The sequence below is a fragment of the Dama dama genome, chromosome 16 (assembly GCF_033118175.1).
Source record: "Dama dama isolate Ldn47 chromosome 16, ASM3311817v1, whole genome shotgun sequence".
NCBI classification, from domain to species: domain Eukaryota; kingdom Metazoa; phylum Chordata; class Mammalia; order Artiodactyla; family Cervidae; genus Dama; species Dama dama.
In genome coordinates, this window is record NC_083696.1 from 41,715,831 (window position 1) to 41,741,117 (window position 25,287).

General features: G+C 56.6%; 1 protein-coding gene across 1 annotated transcript in view; it reads left to right on the forward strand.

Moving 5' to 3' along the window:
• The first annotated feature begins 2,619 nt into the window (after nucleotides 1–2,619).
• The window catches only part of GFRA2 (GDNF family receptor alpha 2), a 110,798-nt gene continuing 88,130 nt past the window's right edge, over nucleotides 2,620–25,287 (forward strand). Inside the window, exons 1-3 of the mRNA XM_061163939.1 lie at nucleotides 2,620–3,360; nucleotides 8,374–8,688; nucleotides 16,339–16,422. Of these exons, the coding sequence (XP_061019922.1) occupies nucleotides 3,321–3,360; nucleotides 8,374–8,688; nucleotides 16,339–16,422 (439 nt within the window). The 5' untranslated portion in view covers nucleotides 2,620–3,320. The remainder of the gene's footprint in view (nucleotides 3,361–8,373; nucleotides 8,689–16,338; nucleotides 16,423–25,287) is intronic.

Sequence of the window (25,287 nt, forward strand, 5' to 3'; positions counted from 1 at the left end):
AATGGGCACACCCTGGGTGTTCATCACTGCTTTCTCATTAAAGCTCCTAAATATGCTTCAGAGAATTTTCCTTCTAATGCTCAGCCAGGGTTCAAAGAAACTTAAAGAAATTGTTTTTGAGATGGAGGAGGAAGAGCAACGTGCCGAACAGTCGTTTCAGAGTCTAGAGTAGGGCCCTTGGGATAGGGAAAACTTCAGGTGGGGGTGCAGAAATGTGTGAGAGGTAAAGGGCATTTGGGCAGCCAGAAGACCCAGGAAGTAGGAGAGGGGAGGGGGGAATTTGTTTACACCAGACTCCGGCCACTGAGGGCTTCCCCCGTGGCTCACACTGTGAAGAATCCACCTGCAACGGATTCCTGCAATGGAGACCTGGGTTTGATCCCTGGGTTGGGAAGATCCCTGGAGGAGGGCATGGCAACCCACTCCAGTATTCTTGCCTGGAGAAGCCCCAGGGACAGCGGAGCCTGGAAGGCTGTGACTTGGTGACTCATGGGGTCACAGAGAGTCGGACACGACTGAGTGACTAAGCACACACCCAGCTTCTGATTCAAGAGTGTAATCCTCATCAGGTTTGCATCCTGTAACCTAAACTTTTATGAAGCCGGTTCCTTATATCCCCCAGTTCTAGGAATGAAGGTGTGAAGTCTTGTCTTAGAACTGGAGAGGCCCGAAAGACTGGCAAGGTCAGCCCCCGGGTACTTTCCCCGGCTCCAATCCCCAAGCCTTCCTGGCCCAGGTTCGCTCACCCGCGAGGGCCACTCCCCCAAGCGGGCACCACTCAATGGCCCTGGGACAGGACGGACTGAGGGCTGATGCCCAGGATGGGGCAAATGTGAGGCCTTCGGAGAAAACCCTCGCCGCGGCGATGCCAAGGCTGGAGAAGCCGCGTTCCCGCCTAAATCCGCAAGATGGAAGTTGCTCCCTCTAGCTTTTCTCCTTGCGAAGCCCGCCGATTTTGTAAGTGACCCCTCCCTTCGAGCCCAGGTCCATTTCTAGCATTCACGCCTCTCCAGAGTCTTGTTCATTTGAAAACGCATCTTAAAATGCACTAACACCTACATCTTCGGTCCAGCCCAGATCCGGTTTTGGGTAGCGCGGAAAGTTTACGAGGTACTGCGTGTACCCCACCCCGGCACACGGGGTGCGCGCGGAGCTGCGTGCAGGAATGTGCGCGAGGGCGCTGGGGGGTGCGGGGCAGCTTTAGCGCAGGCGAGAGTGTCAGATGGGCGCGTGAAACTGGGGTGTCAGGTGTGCGTGGGTCTGCCCGCGCGTGTCCGAAGCCCACTGCCTCTCGCCCACTTGCCAGAACGTGCCAGCAGCCTTACTTCTGCTTCAGCCCTTTCCCAGCCAGACGCCCCTCCTTTTTGGTGCTTCTGAGCGTTTACTGTAAATCCCGTGACTAAAACACGCCGGTGAGCCCGGCCCGTGGGCAGATGGATCAATCGCCCCCTTCCCGGAAGGGGGAGGAGGCCCCACCTGGAGCCTCGGAAGCAGGGAGCTGCCGGCTGCCTCGGGAGAACTCCCCGGAGCCCAGCTCGCCGCCGAGCTTGGCGCGGAGACCTGCGTCGGTCCCGGGGCGCTCCCACCAGGGTGGGGTGCGAGCCCGCATCCCCGATCCTTCCCGCGCAGTTCGTGGGAGGTTCGCCGGCCTCGGATGGGGCGGTCAGGACGCCCTAGCTCGGCAGCTTTCTTCCCGCACCGGGGGAGGGAGACAAGCGGGGAAGGGGGGTCTCGAAGGACTAGGACGCTGGGGCGTGTGGGGGGCGAGGGCGCCGGGGGTGTGCGGGGAAAGTTCTCGAGCCCCGCATGAAGAGCACACGTGTATGCGGGCGCGGGGCTCGACCCGGGCAGGAGGCTGTGCGGGGACGCTGGCGGCTGGCGACGGAGGGGGTCCTTCATCTCCCCCTGCGTCTTCGGGGAGACGCTGTGCCTCGGCTCCTGGGTCGAAGGACGCCCAGCGGATGGTGCGCCCCCTTCCCAGACCCGGACTCCAGCGGGTTTTTTTTTTTTTTTCCTAGCGCCCTTCCCCCTACGCCCCTGGTTTGGCTCGAGAGCCTCGGACTCCAAACCCTCGGGCCTCCGCTGAACCTCCCCAGGGCCTCCCGGAGCGGGCTGCCCTGGCGCGGGGGCGGGGGCGGTGGGGGTGGGAGGGCGCAGCCCGCTCCGGGCGGGGAGAGGAAGGGGCGTGGGGGCTGCCGCGCGGCGGCAGGAGCCGCGGGAAGAGAAAGGTGCGGAGGCTTTGGTGGGTTTGGGTTGAAGCCCGAGCCCTGGCCGGGGTAGCTGGTCAGTTTCCGGCCAAGGCTGCAGGTCAATCCGGGGAAGGGCGGGCGGCCGAGCAGAGGGAGCCGGCGGCGGAGCTCTCCCCTCGGCCCGCGTTCCCCGGCGCCACCGCCACCGCCTTGTCGCCACCGCCGCTGCAGAGTGTCGCTGCTCCGCCGCGCGCCCGCGCCCCGCGCCGCCAGCGCTTGGGAGCCCGAGCGCCGAGCCCGGGGCGGAGGAGAGGGGCGCGGGCGCGAGAGCCGCGGCGAGGGAGCTGCGAAGGGGGAAGGGGGCGGGCGGAGGGAGGAGCAGGGAGAAGGGGGAGGGAGAGGAGAGCGAGAGAGAGCCGGGGAGAGCGGGAGCAAAGAGCGAGCGCCGGGGAGAGGAGCGGGAGGGAGAGGGGAGAGCGAGCCACACGCACGCAGAGACACACGGTCACCGGAATTCCATTAGAAAAAAGTGACACGAGCAGGGGTTAGCGGGAGAAGATTTTTTTTGAATCTTTCCTCCGTCTTGTGCGAAAGAAGCGACTCGGGTCTCGCGTCCTCGAAGCTCCCACTGGATCGTTCCTAGGCGCTGACACCCGTCGGTGGATTTCTTTCTTATTTGCGTTTTATTCTGACCCCCACCCTCGCCACTTCCTTCCAGCCCTTCACTCTCAGATCGCCTCTCCCCCCACCTCCTCAGTCCCCTCCCGGGAAGCGCAGGGGAATCGGACCCGCGGGGACTCGCGCCTTCCCGGACGAGCCGAGGGAAGGGCAGACCTGAGGACCGGCTGTCGGCTTGAAGAGCACACACACACACACAGATACGTGTGTGTTTGATTTTAGTGGGCAAGGGGGGCGTCGAGACGCGGCCCACCGCCCTCCATTCCCCCACCCCCTCCAGCCGAAGGCGAGAATCGCAGGACTCAGGATCTTCATCCGGCGGACTAGCTGGGATCTCCGCATTGGATTTGGGGCTGATTATCACTGCTTGGCTATTATTATTGTTGTTGTTATTATTATTATTATTTTTTATCCAAGGGAGAAAGACAGAAAAAACTGTGGGATTTATTTAACATGATCTTGGCAAACGTCTTCTGCCTCTTCTTCTTTTTAGGTGAGTACCTGCGGGAGGCGAGGACAGCCTGTCCGCGGGAGCCTGGGGGCTGCGCGGCCGCGCGCGTTCAGGCGACGGCGAGCAGCCTGGAACCTTGGGGGGCGAGCGGGGCGCTGGCGGGGGACCGACCGGCGGGAAGAGCGCGCGGCGGGGCGAGCCGGGCCCGGGCGCAGCTGAACCGAGCTGGGCCAGCGGCGAGGATGCGGGTGGAGGGACGCGAGCCGCGGCTGGCTGCGTACGCGCAGGGTTGGGAAGGAGACTTAGAACATCCAGACCATCCCCGCGCGCACGAACGCAGACATAGTCGCTCACTCACAGGCAGTGATAGCGCTCATTTCTCTCAACATAAAGGGTTCAAATTGCGGCAACTTAAAAAAAAAAAAAATCCAACTCTGGATCTGGAAGAGAGAAGGGAGGGGAGAGGCTCAGTGTCGGGGAGAGGAAAATCCTGCCATCCTACCTTTCCAGGCGGCTCCTCGAGCCGATCGTGGTGGAGGGCACGGGCTTCTCCAGGAGCTCCGGATGGACGTCTGTGGGGGCAGTCCTGGCAGCCACCCCCCACCTGCCAATCAACCCCTGGAAAAGACACCCCGCTTCCCACTCTCCGAATCCCTTCCCCGCGGCTCCACTCCCTGGAAGACTTTTCAAGTTTCTCCCCTCCCTGCACCCTCCCTCCCGCGCAGACCCTAGCCATCTAGGTGGGCGGGAGTGAAGGGTTTGAGCCGCAGTTCACCGCCTTGTCTTGGCCACCTTGGGGGGGGGGGGGGCGGGGACCCGGTAGCTGGTGGGAAGAGATGGGAGGGAGGCCAAAGTTTGCTTCCTTGGGTTAAGAAGGAGGGGGGCTGAGGGGAAAACCTGGCCTGAACAAAGACCATTGCTCATTCTGTAAGCCCTCTCCCCCAAGGGCAGGGAGGGAGGGCTGCCTGGGTGCCCCTGAACCCCGACTGTCTTTTTCCCACCCAGAATCCCAATCCCTGGCCCCTTTTTTATGCTGCAAGAAATCTCAGCTGCTTGGGAAGCAGGTGTAGAGGGAGCGTTCTTGGGGGTGGAGGTGAGTAAAAGTGGGTGTTGGAAAGGCTGGTGCCGACCAGGAGTCCCAGGCACGGCTGCTGCCCCAGTAAGTGCTCCAGAGAGAGGGCAGGCAAATGTGTGTGTGTGTGTGTGTGTGTGTGTGTGTGTGTAAGGACCACACGTTTGCTTCATTGTGGATGCTGTTCCTACCACCTTGGCCTGCTGTGTGGCCAGGGTGAGCCAGCCTGCCCAGATGGGTCACGAGAGCACCCTTTCCCTCCTTGAGGAGGAGAGAGGGAAGGCCTAGGAGGGGGGTAGGTGCAGGCCACAGAAAGCCATGAGGGGTGTCCTAAGAAGTGTCTTGACTAGGACCAGGGATTCAAGTCCAGTCCCTGTTGATCGGGCCCTGGGCCCTCTGCAGCCCCACCTCCTCTTCCCCCTCCTGCATTCGTGGGGCCCTGGGGCTTGGCCCGGCTCTAGGGTGTGGCCTTCACAGTCCTGCCTCAGGGAGCCAGAGGTGGCTCTTCTTGGGATAGTGTTCTTAGGTGGGAGGGGCTGAGGGAGGAGGCTGGGATGGTTGCTCTGGGCCCCACTGTGCTCCTGCAAGCCTTTCCCGGCAACCCTCTCACTCCGGAGGGGCCATTATAAAAGCTGACCTTTTCTCCCACGGCTGATTTGAAAACCCAGCTTTCTGGGGCCAAGAATGAGCAGGGCCAAGAAGAAAAGAAAATTGTATTTCAGGAAAAGCAGCCAGACTGCTTGCTTCTGAGCTGCACACACCCCCCAGGCCAGCAGGGCTCCCAGGTGTGGATGATGGCCCCTCAGTCATCTCCAGGTCCAGCCCCCCAGGCTGCAGAGATGGGGGGTCCCAGCCTAGGGGCCTGAAGAGAGACTGTCCTGAGCCTGTGGGGTGTGCCTGGGGTCCTGTTCAGATATGGCCTCCCTGGTGTCTGTGACCCTGGTGGGGGTGTGGATGAGAGGAGGAAAAGTTGGCCGGGGGGGCGGGGGTGACATCTTTTCAGTTCCTTTCTCTTGAGAAGCCCCTTCTCAGAGCTGGGGTGCGTGTTGACTGAGTGACCACAGGACATTGAAAGGCTCTGTGTTAGGCCAGCTGACAACGAGGGATATGTTGGTTGTTAAGGAAATTTCAGCCCCAGGGCCCTTGCCTGGCAAGGAGCCCACAGTTGGGAGTTGGTTGGAAAGTTGGCTTTGGGGAGAGGCTTTTCTGGAGCTCGAGAGGTGGGGTGGGCATTTTCAGTCGGGGATAGAGTGAAGCACGTTCCTAGGAGCAGGGGCCTTCGGTGTGTTCCTGCCAAGGTTCCGAGTGGGGTCTGGGCGTGAGCATGCCTTCCTGGCCCAGCCATCCTGACCTCCAGTGTTGACAAACTCAGAGAGAAAGTGAGATGGGGAAAGTGATGGCGGTGGGGACCGGGGTTGGTCAGAGGGCCCGCCTCCCACTGGCCTCCTCGCGCTCATCGGGGCACTTGATGGACCTGGACGGCTGTAGGTCTGTGTGGTCTCGCAGCCCCCGCTGTGTCTCTAAAAGCTGTTGCACATGTCTGTGCTTTCCTTGAGAGATCCGAGTTTTCTCCTGATCTAGAACTTGGAAACATCACCAGAATACCTTCCAACCTTTACTCACCTAGAATGCTTGGCCAGAGGCACCAGGCTGCCATGATTTCTTTCTCTGGCTGGACTTCTTGGTTCTGGGGGTCATGGCACCACTGAGAAGAGTCAGGGGTAGGTGGTGGTCAGGGAGTTTGGTTGGAAAATGCACTGACCCTCCTATGGAGCATCTCTCTGCCGGGAGCTGAAAGGAAGAGAGAAGCCCTTGCTATAGGCACAGGAGCCCAGGACTCTGTAAGCATCGTCCCTTAGGGCTGTATGCCCACCTGTAGGGCAGGAAGGAAGTGTCATTTTTGCCCCAGTTCCCTATAGGCTCATGTGCTGCTGCTTAAGCCTGGGGAGGAGGCCGCTTTCTCCTTTCATCTCCCACTGTGCAGCCTCAGGTAATGCCAAGGTGGGAGGGGAGTCGCCCGCTGGGATGCTGGGGTGAGGAGAGTCAGTGGAAGGCCCAGGGCTGGGCCAGTCCTAAGGCTCCAGCAACCTGGCTACCTGGTTGGCTAGATGGGACAGCAGGTACAGGTGAGGCCGGGTCAACAGAGCTGATCCTAGAGGGTCCTGTTGCACCCGAGTCCTGCTTAGAGACCCAGGAATTTGCTGAAGCCTGGCAATAAAGCCCCCGCCTGGGCTTGGGCGGGAGGGCGCTTCTCCATCCTACCCTGGGCAGATGCCTCACTGTCTATGCCCACCTTCCATGCTGGTTTTTTTAGTGGTCTTGCTCAAGTCTGGCCATAACTGTCAGCTCCTCCCGTCCTGAGGTAGAGTTCTGGTCGCTGGAGAGAGAAAGTCTTTTGTTGTGGACCCTGAGGCGCTCCCCGCCCCAGGCGCCCCCCGCCCCACCTTGGTGGGATAGGCCTGGCCCACCAGGAGTTCCTTCATGGTTGCCTTTCCTCTCTGTGGCCCTCTGGGTAGGGACGGGGGTGCAGTGCAGCACTTTGCCTCTAGGTGTCGCTGCCTCCCTGTGCTAGCTGCTCCCTGAGCAGGGCCTCCTGGGAGAAAGAAGTGGGAGTTCTGGGTCGGAATGGAGGAGATTCTTTGGGATTAGGGGATGGCAGAGACTTCTGCCTAGGATCTTATTATGTTTCGGGGCAGAATGGAGTGGAGGAAGCCCCCCCACTGTCACTCTTCTGGTCTTGGAAAATTCAGTCTTGGCTCCGGGCCATGGCATGGCCTTTTTGTGGGGCAGGATCTGGGTGAGGGGCTTGGAGGGGACCAGGGGACTGGATGATGTCTTTTGGGGGAGCTTGCTTTCAGAAGGACCAAGCTGCACTTTCTGTGCCTTTCCCCTCCGTACCTCCTTCCCCGACCCCTTCCCTTCGGAGGATGGTGGGTTGGGACACTGGAGGCCATGCTGGGGAGGGAGGGTCCATTTGCGAGGCCGGGGTCCACTTGCAGCTGACTTATTAGTTGGCTTCTGGAAAGAGGGGAAAGAGAGACAGAGGGGAGAGGGTGTCAAGGAAGGGTGGAGAGGAGAGGAAAGAGGAAAAGAAATGAGAGAGAAAGAGACAGAGACAGAGAGAGGGGTCTGAGGGAGTGGTGGGATGGAGTTGCTTGGCCCCCAGCATTTTTTTTGGGGGGCTGGGGTGGAACTTGTCTCCATGGTGGATTTTGTCTCTGGCCACACTGTTGGGCAGGATGGTATGGAGGGCCGGGTCCCCCAGAGGAATGCTTCCCTCTGAGCTCTCCTCAGACCACGGGGTCAGGCTTGTCTCTCCCTGTCTCCTTATGAAGTCTGGGGACTCCAAATGGATAGACTGGGGGTCGGAGGGGCCGTTTTAGCCTGTGTGTGACCTTGAGTTGTCACGTCCCTTCTTTGGGCCTCAGTTTTCCGAGGGTGGAATGCGGGGACTGATCTGGTCTTTGAGAGCCTAACAGGCTGTGAGAGTTAAGCAGTCAGCCTCCCTGGTTCCTCGGCCAGACCTCTGTTTGGACCCGAGGTTGCTGGCAGGAGGCCTGGCTACTCTGAAACTGAGATCTCCCCTTGGCCTGCCCTAGGAGGCCCTGCAGCCGCCAGCTTCCTGCTGAGGCCGTGGGATCCTTCTCTGGACTCCTGGCATCTTAGACTGTCTGTGGTCTGGCTCGGGCCTCTGGCTCTTCTGGGCTGTGCTCCTGGGCCCAAGGCCGTGGAAGGAACCAGGAAAGGGTTGTGTAGGGCCAGGGCCGAAGACAGCTTTTCTTCTTCGGGGTTTGAGGAGAGATGGTGGTATCTTGGGCCCCTTTAGCAGTGCTTGCTCTGACCTGCTGGGGCGGGCAGCCTTGAGTCGGGCTCGCTGCGCCGAGTAGAGCCGGTGTGGCTCTCCCAGAAGGGCCCCCAGGCCTGCCTCTGGGGTCGGAGACTGCGGCCCTCATTCACGCTTGTCTTCCCTCCCCACCACCCAGACGAGACCCTCCGCTCTTTGGCCAGCCCTTCCTCCCTGCAGGGCCCCGAGCTCCACGGCTGGCGCCCCCCAGTGGACTGTGTCCGGGCCAATGAGCTGTGCGCGGCCGAATCCAACTGCAGCTCCCGCTACCGCACGCTGCGCCAGTGCCTGGCCGGCCGGGACCGCAACACTATGCTGGCCAACAAGGAGTGCCAGGCAGCCTTGGAGGTGCTGCAGGAGAGCCCGCTCTACGACTGCCGCTGCAAGCGGGGCATGAAGAAGGAGCTGCAGTGCTTGCAGATCTACTGGAGCATCCACCTGGGGCTGACCGAGGGTAAGCCCCGCCAGGGCCCTGGGTTCAGCGGGAGGGCCTGGTAATGAGACAGACTGCCAGCTGTGTCCCTTTCCACCTCCTGGGCAACCAGGAGCTAACCATCTGACCTAGGGGGGCAGATGTTGTTGGAGAGACAGAGGAAGGAGGAGGTAGGGAGGAGAAAGGGTCAGGGTGGTGGAATGAGGGGGGATGGGGGTCTGGATGGGGAGTGAACCAAGGATGGCTGGCCTGCTGTGTGTCGTGGTAACAAGGGCAGGTGAGGCCAGAGTGCCCAGGTGGATGGAGAAGAGGACAGAGGAGAGAGAAGGGCCTGGCTGCGTGCGGGCGGAGCTGTGAGGTTTGCATGTGAGCAAACCAGCCCCTGCCACTCTCTGCTGTCCCCCGCTGCCTGCCTGCTTCCAGGAGGTCTGCCCTTCTGGTGGCTTCCTGACCCCTGGCCTGGCCTAGGCACCATCAGCAGGGATTGGAGGGCACGTGGGCAGCAGGTCCCAGAGCCCTAGGCAAGCCTTCCTCCAAGGTCCAAGGCCGAACCTGTAAGCCTCTCACCCACCAACCACCTCCCCCAACTCCTCCCCCTCCAGACTAGGGTGTGGAGGATTTGCAGGCCTCCTGGGTCGGACATTCATTTATTAATTCAACAGGTGTTTACTGAGAGTTTCCTGGCTGCTAGGCATTAATAGTTGAGAGCAGCTGGGGCAGCGTTTGCCTTTGTGGAGCTCCTAGTCTGGGGGAGACACAGATAAGTCAGGGACTCATTTGGTGATGTAGTGAGTGCTGTCAGAAAGCACTCGGTGCTCTGGAAGAGCCAAAGAAGGGCATCTAACCCCTTTTTGCAAAAGCTAGAGAGCCTTCCTCAAAGAGGTGGCCTTCAGGCTGAGACTAAAGAGTGAGGCGCAGTTACTTCGTGAAGGCATGTGGGGAGAGTGTGGGAGGTGTGGGACAGAGTTTGGGCAAAGGGTGGCGTATAATGCAGGTTAGCTGACCTTCCTTACAGACATGCAGGTAGCTCAGTGGTGTGAAGTTGCTTTAGTCATCGCTGATTCTAGCCCACCAGACTCCTCCGTCCATGGGATTCTCCAGGCGAAAATATTGGAGTGGGTTGCCATGTCCACCTCCAGGGGATCTTCCCGACTCAGGGATTGAACCCTCATCTGTTATGTCTCCTGCATGACGGATGTGTTCTTTACCATTACCGCCACCTAGAGGCAGATGGAAGTGGGGATGGAGGAGGAGAGATGGAAGGGGTTTGGATCTGGTGAGCAGCACGCCTTGGAGGTTTTTTGTGATGATCTCTGCTTCAGGACAAAGTTCATGTGGTTCCAATAGGAGAGCAGATTGGAGAGACTGGAGGCCACTGTTGTGGTGCAGGCCAGGAGTATGGAGGCTGAACGAGGACAGTGGCAGGAAAGAAGGATCTAAGAGCTGCCCAGGGGGTGGAATCAGCAGGTCTTGGTGAAAGGCCGGAGGAGTCGGTCTTCTGTGTGGGGCAGCTGAGTGGCTAAGGGGGCCTGTCATGGCAAAGGTGTTGAGTCGGGGGAGGGCTGGAGATATGCATTTGTTTTGGGGTACATGCCCCTCATCGGCCCTGCCCTATAGACAGCTGGGCGTGCAGGGCTGGGGCTCAGGTGAGGAAGGGGGAGTGGACACAAGGATTGAGAAGTCATGAGCACGGACTTCCCTGGAAGTGATAAAGACTCCGCCTTTCAATTCAGGGGGTGTGGGTTCAATCCCTGGTTGGGGAACTGAGATCTCACATGGTGCAGGGTTTGGCCAAAAATAAATAAAAATGTGGTAAATCAACTACAATAAAAAATAAAAAAGAAGTCACCAGCAGCCTGCAGGTGGGCTGCAGGGATTGGGTATAGTCACATTAGGAGGAGGTTAGGAACTGAGCTACTGGGGTCACTGCCATTGAAAGATGGGCTGCAGGGGTGATGGGGAGGCTCTGGGGGTGAGGTGGGAGGGAGCCCCTTGGGAGGACTCACTCTCAGAAAGAAGGAGGATCAACAGCCTCCAAGACTTCAGGCCCAACAGGAGAGGGATGGAGCGTGTCCCTGGTGCCCTTGGGGTGAGCACCTTAGGTGGCCCCTGGGAGTAGGAGCCTGCTTAGGGGGGTGCCTGGGAGCTGGGGAACTGGAAATGATGACTGTGGACAACTTCTTGAATTCTGGTGTGACTATAAAGGGCTTCCCAGGTGGCTCAGTGGTAAAGAACTCACCTGCCAATGCCAGAGACAAAAGAGACGTGGGTTCGATCCCTGGGTGAGGAAGATCCCCCGGAGGAGGGTGTGGGAACCCACTCCAGTGTTCTTCCCTGGAGAATCCCCATGGACAGAGGAGCCTGGCGGGCTGTAGTCCATGCGGTCACAAAGAGAGGACACGACTGGAGCCACTTAGCAAGCATGTGAAGATAGAGGAGAACAGAGGATGCCTCTTTTTAAAAAGAGAGAGTCGAGTAGTTTAAATTCTAAAGTAGGACAGGAGCGATGGAGAGGCTGAGGTGAAGAAGAGAGAGGGGTGTGATGTGGAACTGTGCGCTTGGGGGAGGGGAGGTGTCAGTCTGGACTCTGAGGGTCATCACCCCGCCTCCCCTGCCCCAGCTGCTGGAGGGGCAGGAGGAAGCTGGGCCCAGGTTGGAGCCTGGATAGTGTTGGGTTCCTGACCAGTGGCTCAGAGGTTTCAAATTTGCCCTGAAATTAGGAGTAAACAAGGCTTGGAATGATTAACAGTCTTACCACCATTAGTAACATAGTAATTCCTCATGAGCTGAGTGGTGACTTCTCTGTTGCTGGCAACCTGGAATCCTAGAGCTTGCAATTAGCAAAGAGAGGGAACTTGCCATCGTGAGGGGCGCTCTGTTCTCTGTGAGACAAGGAGCTGGCTTTCCTGACCCTCCCAGGCCGCCTCGTGCACAGAATGTACGTTTATCACAAATAAGACTTAGTTGTTTAACTTCTTACAGAACTCACATAACAGAAACTGACAAATCCATGTTGCTGTTTAGTTGCTTAGTCATGTCGGACTCTTTGCGACCCCATGGACTGTAGCCCTTCAGGTTCCTCTGTCCCTGGGATTCCCATGCAAGAATACTGGAGTGGGTTGCTATTTCCTTCTCCCTGTGCAAAGAACAGTAAAGGCCCCGATTCAACAAGCTGGTTTGTTTAGGTTTTTACTTTCTTTCCACAGCCTTTAGTTTCAACCCAAGGGAGACTGGGCAGAAGGTGGGTGGGCTTGCTGTAGGTGCAGAATGGGAAGGGAGGGGATAGAAGAGTTTGGGGCTAGAGAGCTGGATGGGCCACTGGAGACCCTTCCCATTGGACTGGCGCCCTCGGCATCACCACATCAGTGCACTGGGGACCTTGCTTGGAGCCGGGCGTTGAGGTGTTTTGATGACAACAATAAGCAAAGTACGCATTTTATGCTGCCTTCTGCCACGTCTGCAAGACCCTTTTAACCCAGGAGGGCTCTGACTGTAGAGTCTCTGGATCCCAATGCTTGAGATGGTTTGTTGGTTCATTTACTCAACAAACATCTGTTAAACACCCACGGTGTGCTTCCGAGGGCCCTGTGTGGGCACCTACGGTCTGGGAGGCCCTTCTTTGGGTCCACTCTAGAAAGTCAGGCCCCTGGCCTTTCTCCTTCCTCAGAACCATGCTCCCTGCCCCTTGCAGGCCGCTCAGTCCCCTCCCCTGGGTCTTGGGGCCAGCGGCTTCTGTCCAGGGCTGACTGGGGAACCCAGAGGCTTTTTATTAATAACAGCAGGTGGCGTCCCTCTGAGGGACAGAGTCTTCCAGAGAGGGGACCCTTCCTGGCGCGGGAAGAGTGGTCTCCGGGGAAGATGCAGGCACTTCATCCCTGTTCCTTGTTTGTGTGTGTGTGTGCTAAGTCACTTCAGTTGTGTCCAACTCTTTGCAACCCTGTGGACTGAGCCCACAAGTCTCCACCATCCTTGGGATTCTCCAGGAAGGAATACAGGAGTGGTTGCCGTGTCCTCCTCCAGGGGGTCTTCCTGAACCAGGGATCCTTAGCATTCTTGATAACCTGACTTGGGCCTGGGTGGGTGAGGGGATCTAGCAGTGGAGAGACTCACGTGGGTTTGCACTCAGATTCTCGCTTCTCCAGGGTCCCTACTGGTGGATGCAATTCCTGGAGACTTGGTCCCACCTTTTGCCTCTGAGAGGGAGGCCCTACCTGTCACCTCCCCACCTGAGGCTGAGCTCATTGCATGGACTGAGGACCTCAGCATGTGGGCAGAGCTGGGAGCCGAGCTCTTAGACAGTCCCAACTACCAAGGGCCTCGAGATCATTCTAGCAGGAGGCTGAGATGCAGAGAGGTGTGGCAAGCCTCACGGGGCACACAGCAAGCTTCTGGTGGGACCAGGCCCCTGACTCCTCTAAGTAGACCCCTTTCTGCTGTCCTGGAAAGCAGAGACATCACTTGGCCAACAAAGGTCCATATAGTCAAAGCTATGGTTATTCCAGTAGTCACGTATGGATGTGAGAGTTGGACCATAAGGAAGGTTGAGTGCCAAGGAATTGATGCTTTCAAACTGTGGTGCTGGAGAAGACTCTTGAGAGCCCCTTGGACTGCATGGAGATCTAACCAGTCTATCCTAAAGGAAATCAACCCTGAATACTCACTGGAAGGACTGATGCTGAAGCTGAAGCTCCAGTACTTTGGCCACCTGACACGAAGAGCCGACTCATCGTGAAAGATGCTGATGCTGGGAAAGATTCAGGGGGGAGGAAATGGGGGTGACAGAGGATGAGATGGTTGGATGGCATTATTGGCTCAATGGACATGAGTTTAAGCAAACTCCAGGAGACAGTGAAGGACAACGAAACTTGGTGTGCTACAGCCCATGGGGTCACAAAGAGCTGGACACAACTGAGCTACTAAACAGTGACCGCTGCCCTGGGGGAGAGCTGTGGCCTTGGGCTTGTCTTCCCCTCTGCCACAAATGCCCCCGTAATCACCAGTATTTACATGGGGGTGGGGGGAGGGATGTCACTGTTGGCTGCACGGGGCACTTGAGACCAGGCTTCTTGCCTCCTCCAGTGGCAACGCTGAAGTTAAAGGTCATCCTGGTTCTGCAAATGTGAAGTGCACAGGGTTCTCCCTACATGTCCTTTCCCAGCTCATGGGCTTGGAGTCTGACATCCCGGGTTTGACTTTAGTCTTGCTGCCAGGCAGGCCTCAGGTTTCCCGATGGTGAATTCTGCTGCAGGAGCGGGCAAGGAGAACTGATTTAAATAGGATGGGCCCCTCCCAACCAGTCATGGAAGAGGCTCTTTTTCCCCAGAGATCCATCCCCTGGGCCAGTCAGTCATACTAGCCCATCTGTACCCAGGCACAGTGCTGTGTCAGATGCGGTAGGGAAGGACAGACCCTGCTGTAGGGAAGTGGGCCAGCCAGGAGAAGATGGCTCTGTGAAAAGTTAAGCAAGAGTTGTTTAGTCGCTCAGTTGTGTCCGAGTCTTTGCGATCCCATGGACTGCAGCATGCCAGGCTTCCCTGTCTGTCACTATTTCCCTGAGTTTGCTCAAACTCATGTCCATTGAGTTGGTGATGCCATCCAACCATCTCATCCTCTGCTGCCCCCTTCTTTTGCCTTCAGTCTTTCCCAGCACCAGGGTCTTCTCCAATGAGTCGGCTCTTTGCATCAGGTGGGCAGAGTTTTGGATCTTCAGCCTCGGTGCTTCCAATAAATCTTCAGGGTTGGTAGTACTTGTTTAAGAATTTGGTTTCGATAACACTTTTTATTTTTGGAGGCAGTATTCATACTGGTTAAGTACTTGGACTCTGGAGCCAGCAGCCTGGGTTTGAAAGCTAGCTCTGGGAAAAAAAAAAAAAAAAGAAAGCTAGCTCTGCCACTCACCAGCTGTGTGACTTGGGCAAGTGCTGTGGCATCTCCATGCCCCAGGCCCTGATCAGAAAAATAGGGAGAATAAGAGTGCCTAGCCCCTGGGGAAATTAAGAGGATTAAATGAGTTAGTACATCTAAAGCACTTCTAATAGTGCTGGTGTGAAGAAAGCACAGCATAACCTCGTCGTTGTTACAAAAGCGCTTCCTAAGTTCTCTCGTTATTTGTTCGCACCGGCTAGCATGGCTGGCATGCCAACCCCAGGGAATTTCTCCAGTGCTGGTGGGCAAACGGGAGAGCTTGCTGAGACCTTGCAAGCCCGTGATGTCCCTGCAGGTCCCGGGGAGAGGTGGGATTGGAGACAGGCCTGGACAAAAGAGTCACCTTTGGATTAGGCAGGTTCCAGTGGGCACCCCCTGTGCGTGAGGTGCCCTGTGTGCTGGCTCAGGCGGGGCCTAAGGGTGCTCTTGTGAGGTACAGTGAAGGGTGGGGCCACTTCTCTGGGGGCATGCTCTTCCTTTATGCCCTCTGGGGGAGGCTCTGTACCCTTTTTGGGAGGGTCATCCTAGTATAGTGGAGAGATGCCTTGTCCCTGGACCAGCAGAGAGCTGGTCAGGGGCTAGCCTGTGGGTGACTTTGGGGCCTGGCTGAATAAGCAGATTCCAAGAATGCCCTCCTGGAGGCCGGCCCCTTCCTGCAGGTGGCCCCCAGGGCTGCCACCCCCATGGACTTCTCTTTAGGTGGTGAGCTTGCCTGTGGCCGTGGGCCTCAGGTGGACAGGAAATCCATGTGTGAGGCTGTGGTCATCACCTGTCTCCCCTGCCCCCTCCGCGTGCACACACAGTCTGAGTGATTATCCATTGATTTCTCCTCACCATCATGTCCGTCTCGAGGATCTTCTGCTGAGTCACTGGCGGAGGGGGCAGGAGTCTCGCTGAGGTGGTGGTGGGTCTCCAGGGCGGTCACCTGCCATTTATCTGCTGTCACTCATTCACTTCCTCGAGCCTCTGGTGCACCCCAGAGTCTGGGGGAGAGGCAGCAGGTCGGGGGGAAGACAGGTCGGGAGGCATACAGGAGTCACGGGTCAGGCCTCAGTCCAGTCGACCTCAGCCAGTCACTCCTGGTGACATGGTGGGAAGCAATGGGGAAATCCTGTCCCCTTAAGCTGGGGTATGGGCTTCCCAGGTGGCTCGGTAGTAAAGAATCTGCCCACCAATGCAGGAGAGGTGGGTTCAATCCCCGGATTGGGAAGGTCCCCTGGAGAAGGAAATGGCAATCCACTCCAGTATTCTTGTCTGGAGAACCCCATGGTTAGAGGAACCTGGTGGGTTACAGTACATGGAGTCGCAAAAGAGTCAGACATGACTGAGGATGCATGCACCCAAGTAAGCCTGGGCAGAGCCAGCCTGGTGTGATGGGAGAGGATGTTAGTGTCAGGGCCAGGTAGCTCTAGGTCTGCCTCGAGGAGCTGTGTGATCTCAGGCAGGTTGCTTCACCTCTCTGGGCCACGTCAGAGCACTCTCCTATGAAATGAGGAAGTTGTACTAAATGACCTGGGATTTGTATAATACCTGGCCTTCCGTGGGCTATCAGGGTTCCACCTCCCCTGTGTCTTCTTTCCAGAAGCATACGGAAGTCCTTACAAGAGGCCGGGGCATGTGGGGAGTCACGAGAGCTGTATCGGGCAGTCTGATCTGCTCTGGTTGGAGAGAAATACCTCACCCACATGAAGTGTGCAGTGCTTTAGGCAGGATGTGAGCCTGGCCTGACATGGTTCTCTCTTCCAGGCGAGGAGTTTTATGAAGCCTCACCCTATGAGCCGGTGACCGCCCGCCTCTCGGACATCTTCAGGCTTGCTTCAATATTCTCAGGTGAGTGGGCTTGCACTGGGGCCTTGCCAGTCCTGTTCAGGTCCCCTGGGGCTGGCAGATCGAATCTCGGGGCTTGGTTGAGATGTCCGCTCGCCAGTAAGCCCCTGAATACCTCCAAGCCTGGAGTCTTCATCTGTAAAGGGAACACCATGACACCTTCCCCCCTTCTCCTCACCACCACCAAGGTTGTGTGTGGCCTAAAGCATTTATGGGAATGGCCTAGAATGACCTGCCATGCTGGAGGTCTTGAATCTGACATCTGGTATTGCTTTCCCATTTTGTCACTCATCTTGCCTGGCGGGGTCCTTCCCAGCTGTTCTGCTTTGGTAAATTTGCTCAACCTCTCTGTGCCTCAGTTTGCTCTTTGGTGCAGAGGGGAGGGCACCTACCTTGTTGGATGGTTGTACGGTCAGAATGAACCAATGGTTGACCTGGGCTCAGCATGCTGCTGGGCTCGTGGGAGCTGTTAGTTGAGGTGGCCTGTGTTCCTGTCACCATCGTCCATTCTGTTGGGAAACTCTCGTCTCCCCTGGGGGCTCTGCTTCTGAAATCCCTCTGAGGAGAGCCTCTGCTTCCTGGCCGCTCCTACCTCGGGCTGCCTAGGAAGGGAGAAGGCTCATTTGAGCTCCAGTTTGCTTGCCATGGTCTGTGTGTGGGAGCCCTGTGAGTTTTTTTTGGTTCTTTCTTCTTGACCTTGTTCCCTCTGGCTTTGGGGTGACCAGTGGGCCTAGGGCAGCCTACCCCTACTTGGGCACTGGGGAGGGCCTTCTGGTCTTGGAGGCTGGGATGAGCTTCCTGGAGTCACCAGTCATACTTAGAGGGGACCAGGGTGGGCTTTCTCACCAAGACCTGTGAGTGTAGGCCCCAAATCTCAGCTTCCAGTCACTTTGTGACAGTATATGAAACCTTCTGAAGTTTCTTTTGTGCTAAACCGCGGTTTCTCAACAGCAGCGCCGTTGACATTGACCTGGGTAATCCTCTCTGTGGCAGAAGATGTCCTGTGCGTGTGTGGTGTTTAGCTACGTCCCTGGCCTCTACGCCCTGGATGCCAGGAGCAGCCCCCCAAACTGCGACCACCCTGTGTGTCTCCAGACACTGCCACTTGTCCCCTGAGGGGCACAGTCACTGCCAGTTGAGAAGCACAACTCTAGACTGCGAAATGAGACTCTAGGGAGACCCTCGGCCCTTTCCAATGAGGAATTCTCCAGGACAGTGTTTCCAAAACTTTTTCTTTTTTTCATTGTTGCCCCTTTAAGGAGAAAAATTAATTCTAAAGAGAGAAATAGTCTCAGTCTGCTGGGGCTGCCATAAAAGAATATCCTAGACTGGATGGCTTAAATGATGGAAGTCTATTATCACAGTTCTGGAGGCTGGAAGTCCAGGGTCGAGGTTTCTGGCAGAGGGCTTGCTTCATGGTTTGCAGACAACAGCCTTCTCACTGTGTCCTCACAGGGTAGCGGGTATGGATGGGTGGGAAGGATGTGGGGGATTGGAGCAGGGAGATACAAAAGAGGAGAGGGAGGAAAGAGAGAGAGAGAGAGAGAGAGAGAGAGAAAGACAGACCTCTTCCTCTTCTTATGAGGACACTAATCCTATTGGATCATGGTCCCACCCTTATGACCTCATTTAACCTTAATGACCTCCTAAGAGCCCTGTCTTCAAATACAGTCACACTGGGGTTTAAGGCTTCAGCATCATTAATTTAGGGTGGGGACACAATTCAGTCCATAGCCAATGCCAAGTAATAAAATTGTCAGATAGGCTTGAGGTCTGGAGGGCCACACGCCACTGTCATATCTCCCTTTTTAAAAAAATTTTTTTTTCTTACCCAGGAGCCCATTTTTCCTCCTTTAGGGCTGATACCCTCCTTTTCTCTCGAGAAGGCATGCTCTAAGGGATTAAGAGGTGGGGATACACATGTACCTGGTGGGAAAAATCCTGGGGCCCATGAAAAGGGAGGCAGTGGCCAAAGACTGACCATTTGGCTGTGCCCTTGGGCACTGGTATGGCGGGGATGGCGGTGGTGGAATGGTGACTTCACCGGTGGTTCCTGCATGGAGCGGCCTGCCCTGGGCTCTCACTCTCACACCCCGTGATGGGGTGACAGCAGAGGTACCCATCTTGTCTCTATTTATGGCTTTGTGATGACTCTGTGATGAGTCTTGCCCATCTCTAAGGGGCTGAACTCGCTGATGGACTGACTGAGGCCCCTCCTGGCACAGACATTTGCTTCTCACATCTCTTGATTAGTTTCAGATAGAAAACCACCTTGGGCCACTCTTTTGGAGGCAGTGCTCGGGGCCTCCAGCAGATTGAGGAGGTGGTTGGCATGTGGATGCTGTGATGGGGAAATGCTAGCAGCCTCACCTACCTGTTTCCCACCCCATGCCAAGCTGGGGTGCCACTGCCTGGGCGGGAGCCATTGGATTTACCTCCAGGGAAGAAATGGCTTTGGCTTGCTCCCTGGAGGTTGAAGGTCAGAGGTCCTCATCGGAGCTGGGGCCGCCACTGTCTCCTGGACTGACACTAAGTATCTTCCTGGCAGAAAATCTTTCTGTAATGGATTTGGCATTCTGCGGGACAAGGAAGTTGACAAGACAAATGAGGAGATTGCTGGTCTGCAGCTCACTCAATCAGCATCCTTTACCTGCTGCTCAGACATAACTGGGCCCTGCACGACCCTGGGTCCCTGGGCTCTGGGGACCACTCCCCACAGTGAGGGCAAGGCTCCCCCTCATTGCCCCCGCTGCCCTTGCTTCACCCAGAGCAGCTGTCAAGTTGGTGCATGGGTGGCTCTATCTGAGGGAAACCTGGCCACCAAGAAACCAAGCAGACCGTGGTAGGGGGCACGCAGCAGAAAGAAGGCTGAGTGGGGAGCTGGGAGCCTGATTCCAGCGCAGTCTCTGCCACAGTTCAGCTGATGGGCTTGGGAGGTCACTTCCCTGCTCCAGACCTTACGTCTCTTTTCTGAAGAAGGAAGGTGTGAGCTTAGAGCAGGCCTGACTTCATCCAGGCGCACAGACGACGGTGGTGTTGTTTGACATCTATAGGATGGAGTAGAGCAGATTGGAGCTCAGATGGTCATGGCCATTGCCTGGCTGTCCAGGAGGCTGAGAGGTCAATACCTGGGCAGGTGTATGACCCACCTGTGGCTCGCTGGCTGAGGAGGCCCGGCCTGGGAGACCCCAGGTCCTGCGCTGATGCTTCAGGATGATAAGGCTGCCACCCAATACGATTGCGTGGAGCGCTGCCCCCTACCCTTCCACACGTTTATATGTGGCCTTAGGCGGCCCCCTCCACCATCTTGATGTGGAAAGGCTGTGGTGAGGGGCAGAACTGGGAGTTCTCCAGACTGTAATCCTCCCATTTGGAGCCCAGGGACTTGGGGGAGGGTGCTCTTGTGTCTCTGGGGCTAAGTGGCTACTGTCCCCTTATTTTATTTTTGGCTGTGCTGGGTCCTTGTTCCTCTGCATGCTCTCATTGTTCCTCCCCCTCTGGTTGCGGCAAGTGGGGCTACTTTCTAGTTGTGGTGCACGGGCTTCTCAGAGGTTGTGAGGGGTGATGCGAACAGTGAGGGAAAGGAAATGCTTCGTCTACATGGGGCGAGGCCATAAAAGTGAGGATGAAGGGCCCATGCGGGCCCGGCAGTGGCTTCCCTGTTGGCCGCTGGGCCATGCCCCAGGGCCAGGGGGCAGCAGCAGGCAGGGGCCTTGCCTGGGCTGTCAGTGGCTTTCTCTGTGTTCCTGGTGAGGCCGGGGGCCTCCAGGGCCTTGGGAACCTGATGCAGGTTTTGCCAGATACGTGGGTGCAGCGTAAATTTATGCAAACTTGTCTTTCCTATAGTTGGAAGGGGACTTAGAGATCATCTAAACTCACCCCTTATTTGGCAGAAGGGAAACTGAGGCCCCAAGTGAAGGGGCGTCTACACCAGGACTCAGCCCTGCTTTTCCCCCTGCCCATCATGTTCCTCAGATTTCCTCTGGTGTTTCAGCTCTAAGCCCTGGTTTCTTCTTACACAATGCTGGACTGATGGCAATGCCTACCTGCTCAGGTCTTAAATCCCGTGGACAGAAGACAGCAACAATAAATACAGATATCTGCTATTAAATTTGGGCTTCCCCAGTGCCTCAGCAGTAAAGAACCCACCTGCCAATGCAGGAAACATAAGAGACGTGGGTTCGATCCCTGGGTCAGGAAGATCGCTGAAGATCCCTGAAGGAGGAAATGGTAAACCGCTCCAGTATTCTTGCCTAGCAAATCCCACGGACAGAGGAGCCTGCCGGGTTACAGCCCGTCGGATTGCAAAGAGTTGAACACAAGTTGGTGACTAAAGAACAACGAACTGAGAAATTGCGTGTGGGTTCCTGGCCCAGCACCTGGACGCTGGGCTCAGACATGTAGCTTCCGGCCCAGAGAATCCCATGGACTGTGTAGTCCATGGGGTCGCAAAGAGCCGGACACGACTGAGCACCTTTCACTTCTTACAGCTGACAGTGCAGGGACTTCTCCACGGCCGTCAGCGGCTCAGGCAGGGTGGCCTGGAGCCTGTTTATGGGAGATGGTTGCATGGCTTTTGGTGACATGAGGCTCCCTCCACCCATGTTCGTGCTGCGTGGGGGCTGCAATGGGAGGTGGCTGGGCGATTTTCAGGGGGCAGTGGGTCCCTGGGGCGCCTGCTGGGCCTCTGTGGCCTTAGCTCACTGTGATCAGGTGGGAACATGGGGGCTGGTGAGAGGCCTGGCTCGGGCCTTCTGTTCGTGGTGGGAACACAGGGGGCTGGTGAGAGGCCTGGCTCGGGCCTTCTGTTTGTGGTGGGAACACAGGGGGCTGGTGAGCGGCCTGGCTCGGGCCTTCTGTTCGTGGTGGGAACACAGGGGGCTGGTGAGTGGCCTGGCTCGGGCCTTCTGTTTGTGGTGGGAACACAGGGGGCTGGTGAGCGGCCTGGCTCGGGCCTTCTGTTCATGGTTAGAGGAAGAAGTGATGGGTGTGACACTGTCATTTGGCTGTGAGCCTCTGGGGTGGGCCGTCTTGCTTGGATAGAGTCAGGAGAGGCCTGAGGATGTTCTTTTTTTTTTTTTAAGGAAATTTCTGTTTTGTTTTGTTTATTTGCATATAGTTGGTTTATAATGTCGTGTTAGTTTCTGCTGTATAACAGAGTGAGTCACCTGTATGTATCCATATATCCCCTCCCTTCTGAGTCTCCCCTCCCATCCTACCCATCCATGTAGGTCATCACGGAGCACCAAACTGCACTCCTCGGATGTTCTTTTTTGAAAAAATTAATTAATCAAATTTTAATTGGAGGATAATTGCTTTACAATACTTTGTTGATTTCTGCCATACCTCAGCATGAGTCAGCCATAGGTATACGTGTCCTCTCCCTTCTGAACGTCCCTTCCCACCTCCCACCCCGTCCCACCACCTCTAGATTGTTGCAGAGGACTGTATTTGAGCTCCTGAGTCACACAGTGCATGTCCCCGGCTGTCTGATCTTGCAGACGGTAATGTACGTGTTTCCACGCCTGCTCTCAGCTTGTCACCCCCTCTCTTCCCCTCCCTGTGTCTGCAGATCTGTTCTCTGTGTCTGTGTCTCCACTGCTGCCCTGCAGTTAGGGTCATCCCTCCCGCCTTTCTAGGTTCCATATGAACGCATTAACATATGATATTTGTCGTTCTCTTTTTGATGCTTTATTCCACGTAATAGGCTATCAGTTCATCCACCTTGTTAGAACTGAGTCAAGTGCATTCCTTTTAATGGCTGAGTAATATCCCATTGAGTATATGTACCACAACTTCTTTATCCATTCATCTGTCAGTGGACATTTAGGTTGCTTAAATGTTCTAGCTATTGTAAACAGTGCTGTGATGATCATTGGGGTGCATGCATCTTTTTCAGTTTTGGTTTCCTTGGGGTATATGCCCAGTAGCGGGATTGTTGGGTTATATGGTAGATTTATTTCTAGTTTTGTAAGGAACCTCCATACTGATCTCTATAGTGGCTATATCAGTTTGCATTCCCACCAACAGTGCAGGAGGGTTCCCTTTTCTCCAAAGCTCTGGGGTGTTCTAGTTGGAGGCTCCACTGGTCCTTTTGCAGGGGCCTCAGCAGAGGAGGGAACCCTACCCTTGCCAAGAAGCTTTGGAAATGGCCCCTGAGGGACACCACCCTCCCCCTCTGCGCCCTTGTGCGTTGTTCTTATTACAGTGCTTGCTCTTGCGTGTTGGGGGCACGAATATGACTGCACTGTGATTGTTGGTCTCTGTGTCACTGCATCCGCGCATCTCTGTTCCCCTGGGTGCCTAGCGCTGGCACTGACACCCATCCACGGAGGATCCTGGACTAGAGGATGGTTGCGGACTAGAGACCTGCTGGGCCTAGTTTGAATCCTGGCTGGACCCTACAGGGTGGATCACTTGACTGAATCTCATTTTCCTCATCTGTAAAATGGAGCCCTGCCAGGATGGGTGATGACCTCCCCAGAAGGCGGTGGAGCCCAGGAGCACCCTAGGTGGTGGCCACAGGCGATGTTGCCAGGCGCTGGCGGGAGCTAGTGGTTTAGTGTGAGCTCTTAGAGCTGCACCAGGAAGGCTGGCTGAGAGGTCCAGGTGGGTCTGAGGTGTCCCGCGTGGGCTGCCTGTCGAGTAGCCCTGAGGTTTAGAGGAGGACTGGGGGCTTCTGAGGGCTTCAGGGAAGAGGTGGATCTCGGTGTGATGCCAACACTACCTACGATGCTGCTTTGAAGGGAGTCAGACCGTGTCCTCACTGGATCGTTGGGGTAGGTAGACACGGCTGAGACCCACGAGGTGGTTTATCTGTGGTGCTAGTGTGGCCCTGAGAGCCCACGGGAGGCAGCAGCAGGCGGCGCCTGGGGCACTCAGCAGAGTCTTGGGGGAGGAGAGTGGGATCTGAGGGTCACAATCCCAGCAGCATCATGGCTCGGAGGCTACCGCCACTTCTAGGTCTGGTGGGCTCCGAGGACAGCGACTGGAGACCCTGTGGCAGATGAAAGAGTGGCCTCTCGGGGTCTCCTCGCTTGGGACTCTCGCTCAGGAGTTCTCTGGGACAGAGCTCAGCGTGACTGACTCGGGTCGAGTCCCTGGTGGGGTGCGGCTGAGCTGCCTTTGGGTGAGGGAGTGGCTTAGCCCTGGGCTCCAGAGTCAGTCCCCCCGAAGGTCACCGGAGTGGCATGAGTGGGCACCCGGAGAGTCGGGCTTGGCTCATTTCTGTTGGATGCCCTGGGAGGCTCCCTCCCTTCCCTGGCTCCGCCGAGGGCCCCCCTGCCCCTCCTCCCCTGAAGTTGCTGAGCTGAAGATGGCAAGCAAGGCCCAGCAGATCAGCTGGTGCCTCTCAGAGGGGACTCGATCCCGAGGCAGCCCCTGTGAGGAGGCTTTGGGGACCCAGGGCAGGGGATGGCCGGGGGTGGGGGGCGGTGAACTGCAGCCCATCTCCCTGCCCCCCTGCATGGTGGCTCAGGCGATAAACTGCTTATCCTCAGGTTGTCTGCCTGAGCCGAATGCAGAAGCGTGTTATTTAAATTTCAAAATCACATTCTTCTTCTAACAGCTGTCAGAGTCTCTGAGCATCAGCGAAAATTGGGCCTCAGCGGCGGTTCTGCCACCTTTCCCGCCGCCCCTTCCAGGGACAATGTGTCTGGTGGGCTAGGAAGTGCTGTGGCATGGGAGGGGCTGTGGGGGGGGTGACCCATGACCCCGGCCATGCTGACCAGCGGTTGGGACCGAAGGGAGGAGGCCAGCTTCCCCATCGGGATGCCAAGCGCTTCCGCCCTTCCGTTTCATTTCCTCTTCTCCCCCGGGCTTCCCCAGCCAGGAGGATTTGCTTGCAGAAGGTGTGAGCGGAGTGCCGGTGGCTTCATGTTTGCTTCTCTTTGTGTCCATGAAAGAAAAAAGGAGAGAACAGTATTTAACCCAACGAGAGGTTTTTTAAGGGTAGAGGTTCAGGTGCTATGGTTGGGGTGAGGTCTTGGTTGGGCAAAGTGTTTCTGGTTCCCTTCAAATAGCATCTTCTAGGGGCACCTACTCACTTCCCCTTGGGTGGACAGACAGGCTCTGCCAGCGGCGGGGGTGAGGATGGTTCCAGGCTCACCCTGCACTCTTGGCATGCAGGGCTCTGTCCATTCCCCCCAGCAACACCCTGTCCACCCCTCATCCCACCCTGGTGCCCCACATGCTCCTCCTGGCTTAGCCAGGGACTGTGCTCCTCTTATTTATCTGGGTAGAAGGCAGGATTTGGCTAACTGTTCTGGGAATGATCCTGCCAACTATGTCTGTCAGCATGTTATGTTCTTTTAACCCCATGAATGTGTAGAGAAAGGAACAGGTCTGACTGGGGTCACACGTGTCCATGTGTGTAGTGTGTAGGTGGGGAGTATAAGTGTGTTCGGTGAATGCCTGGGAGGTATGTGTATGTGTGGTTTGTGTGTGTGTGTAGTGTGTGTGTATGTGTGGTTTGTGTGTGTGTGTAGTGTGTGTGGGGTGGTGTGTGTGTATGTAGAGTGATACGTGTGTGGAGTTGTGTTTGTGTGGAGTGGTATGTGTGTGTGTGTGGTGTTGGTGGGGTGGTGTGTGTGTGGGGTGGTGTGTATGTGGAGCTGTGTGTGTGTGTGGTGTGTGTGTATGTTGGGTGATATACGTGTGTGGGTGGTGTGTCTGGGTGGGGTGGTGTGTGTGTATGTAGAGTGATACGTGTGTGGAGTTGTGTTTGTGTGGAGTGGTATGTGTGTGTGTGTGTGTGTGTGTGTGTGTGTGGTGTTGGTGGGGTGGTGTGTGTGTGGGGTGGTGTGTGTGTGGAGCTGTGTGTGTGTGTGTGTATGTTGGGTGATATACGTGTGTGGGTGGTGTGTCTGT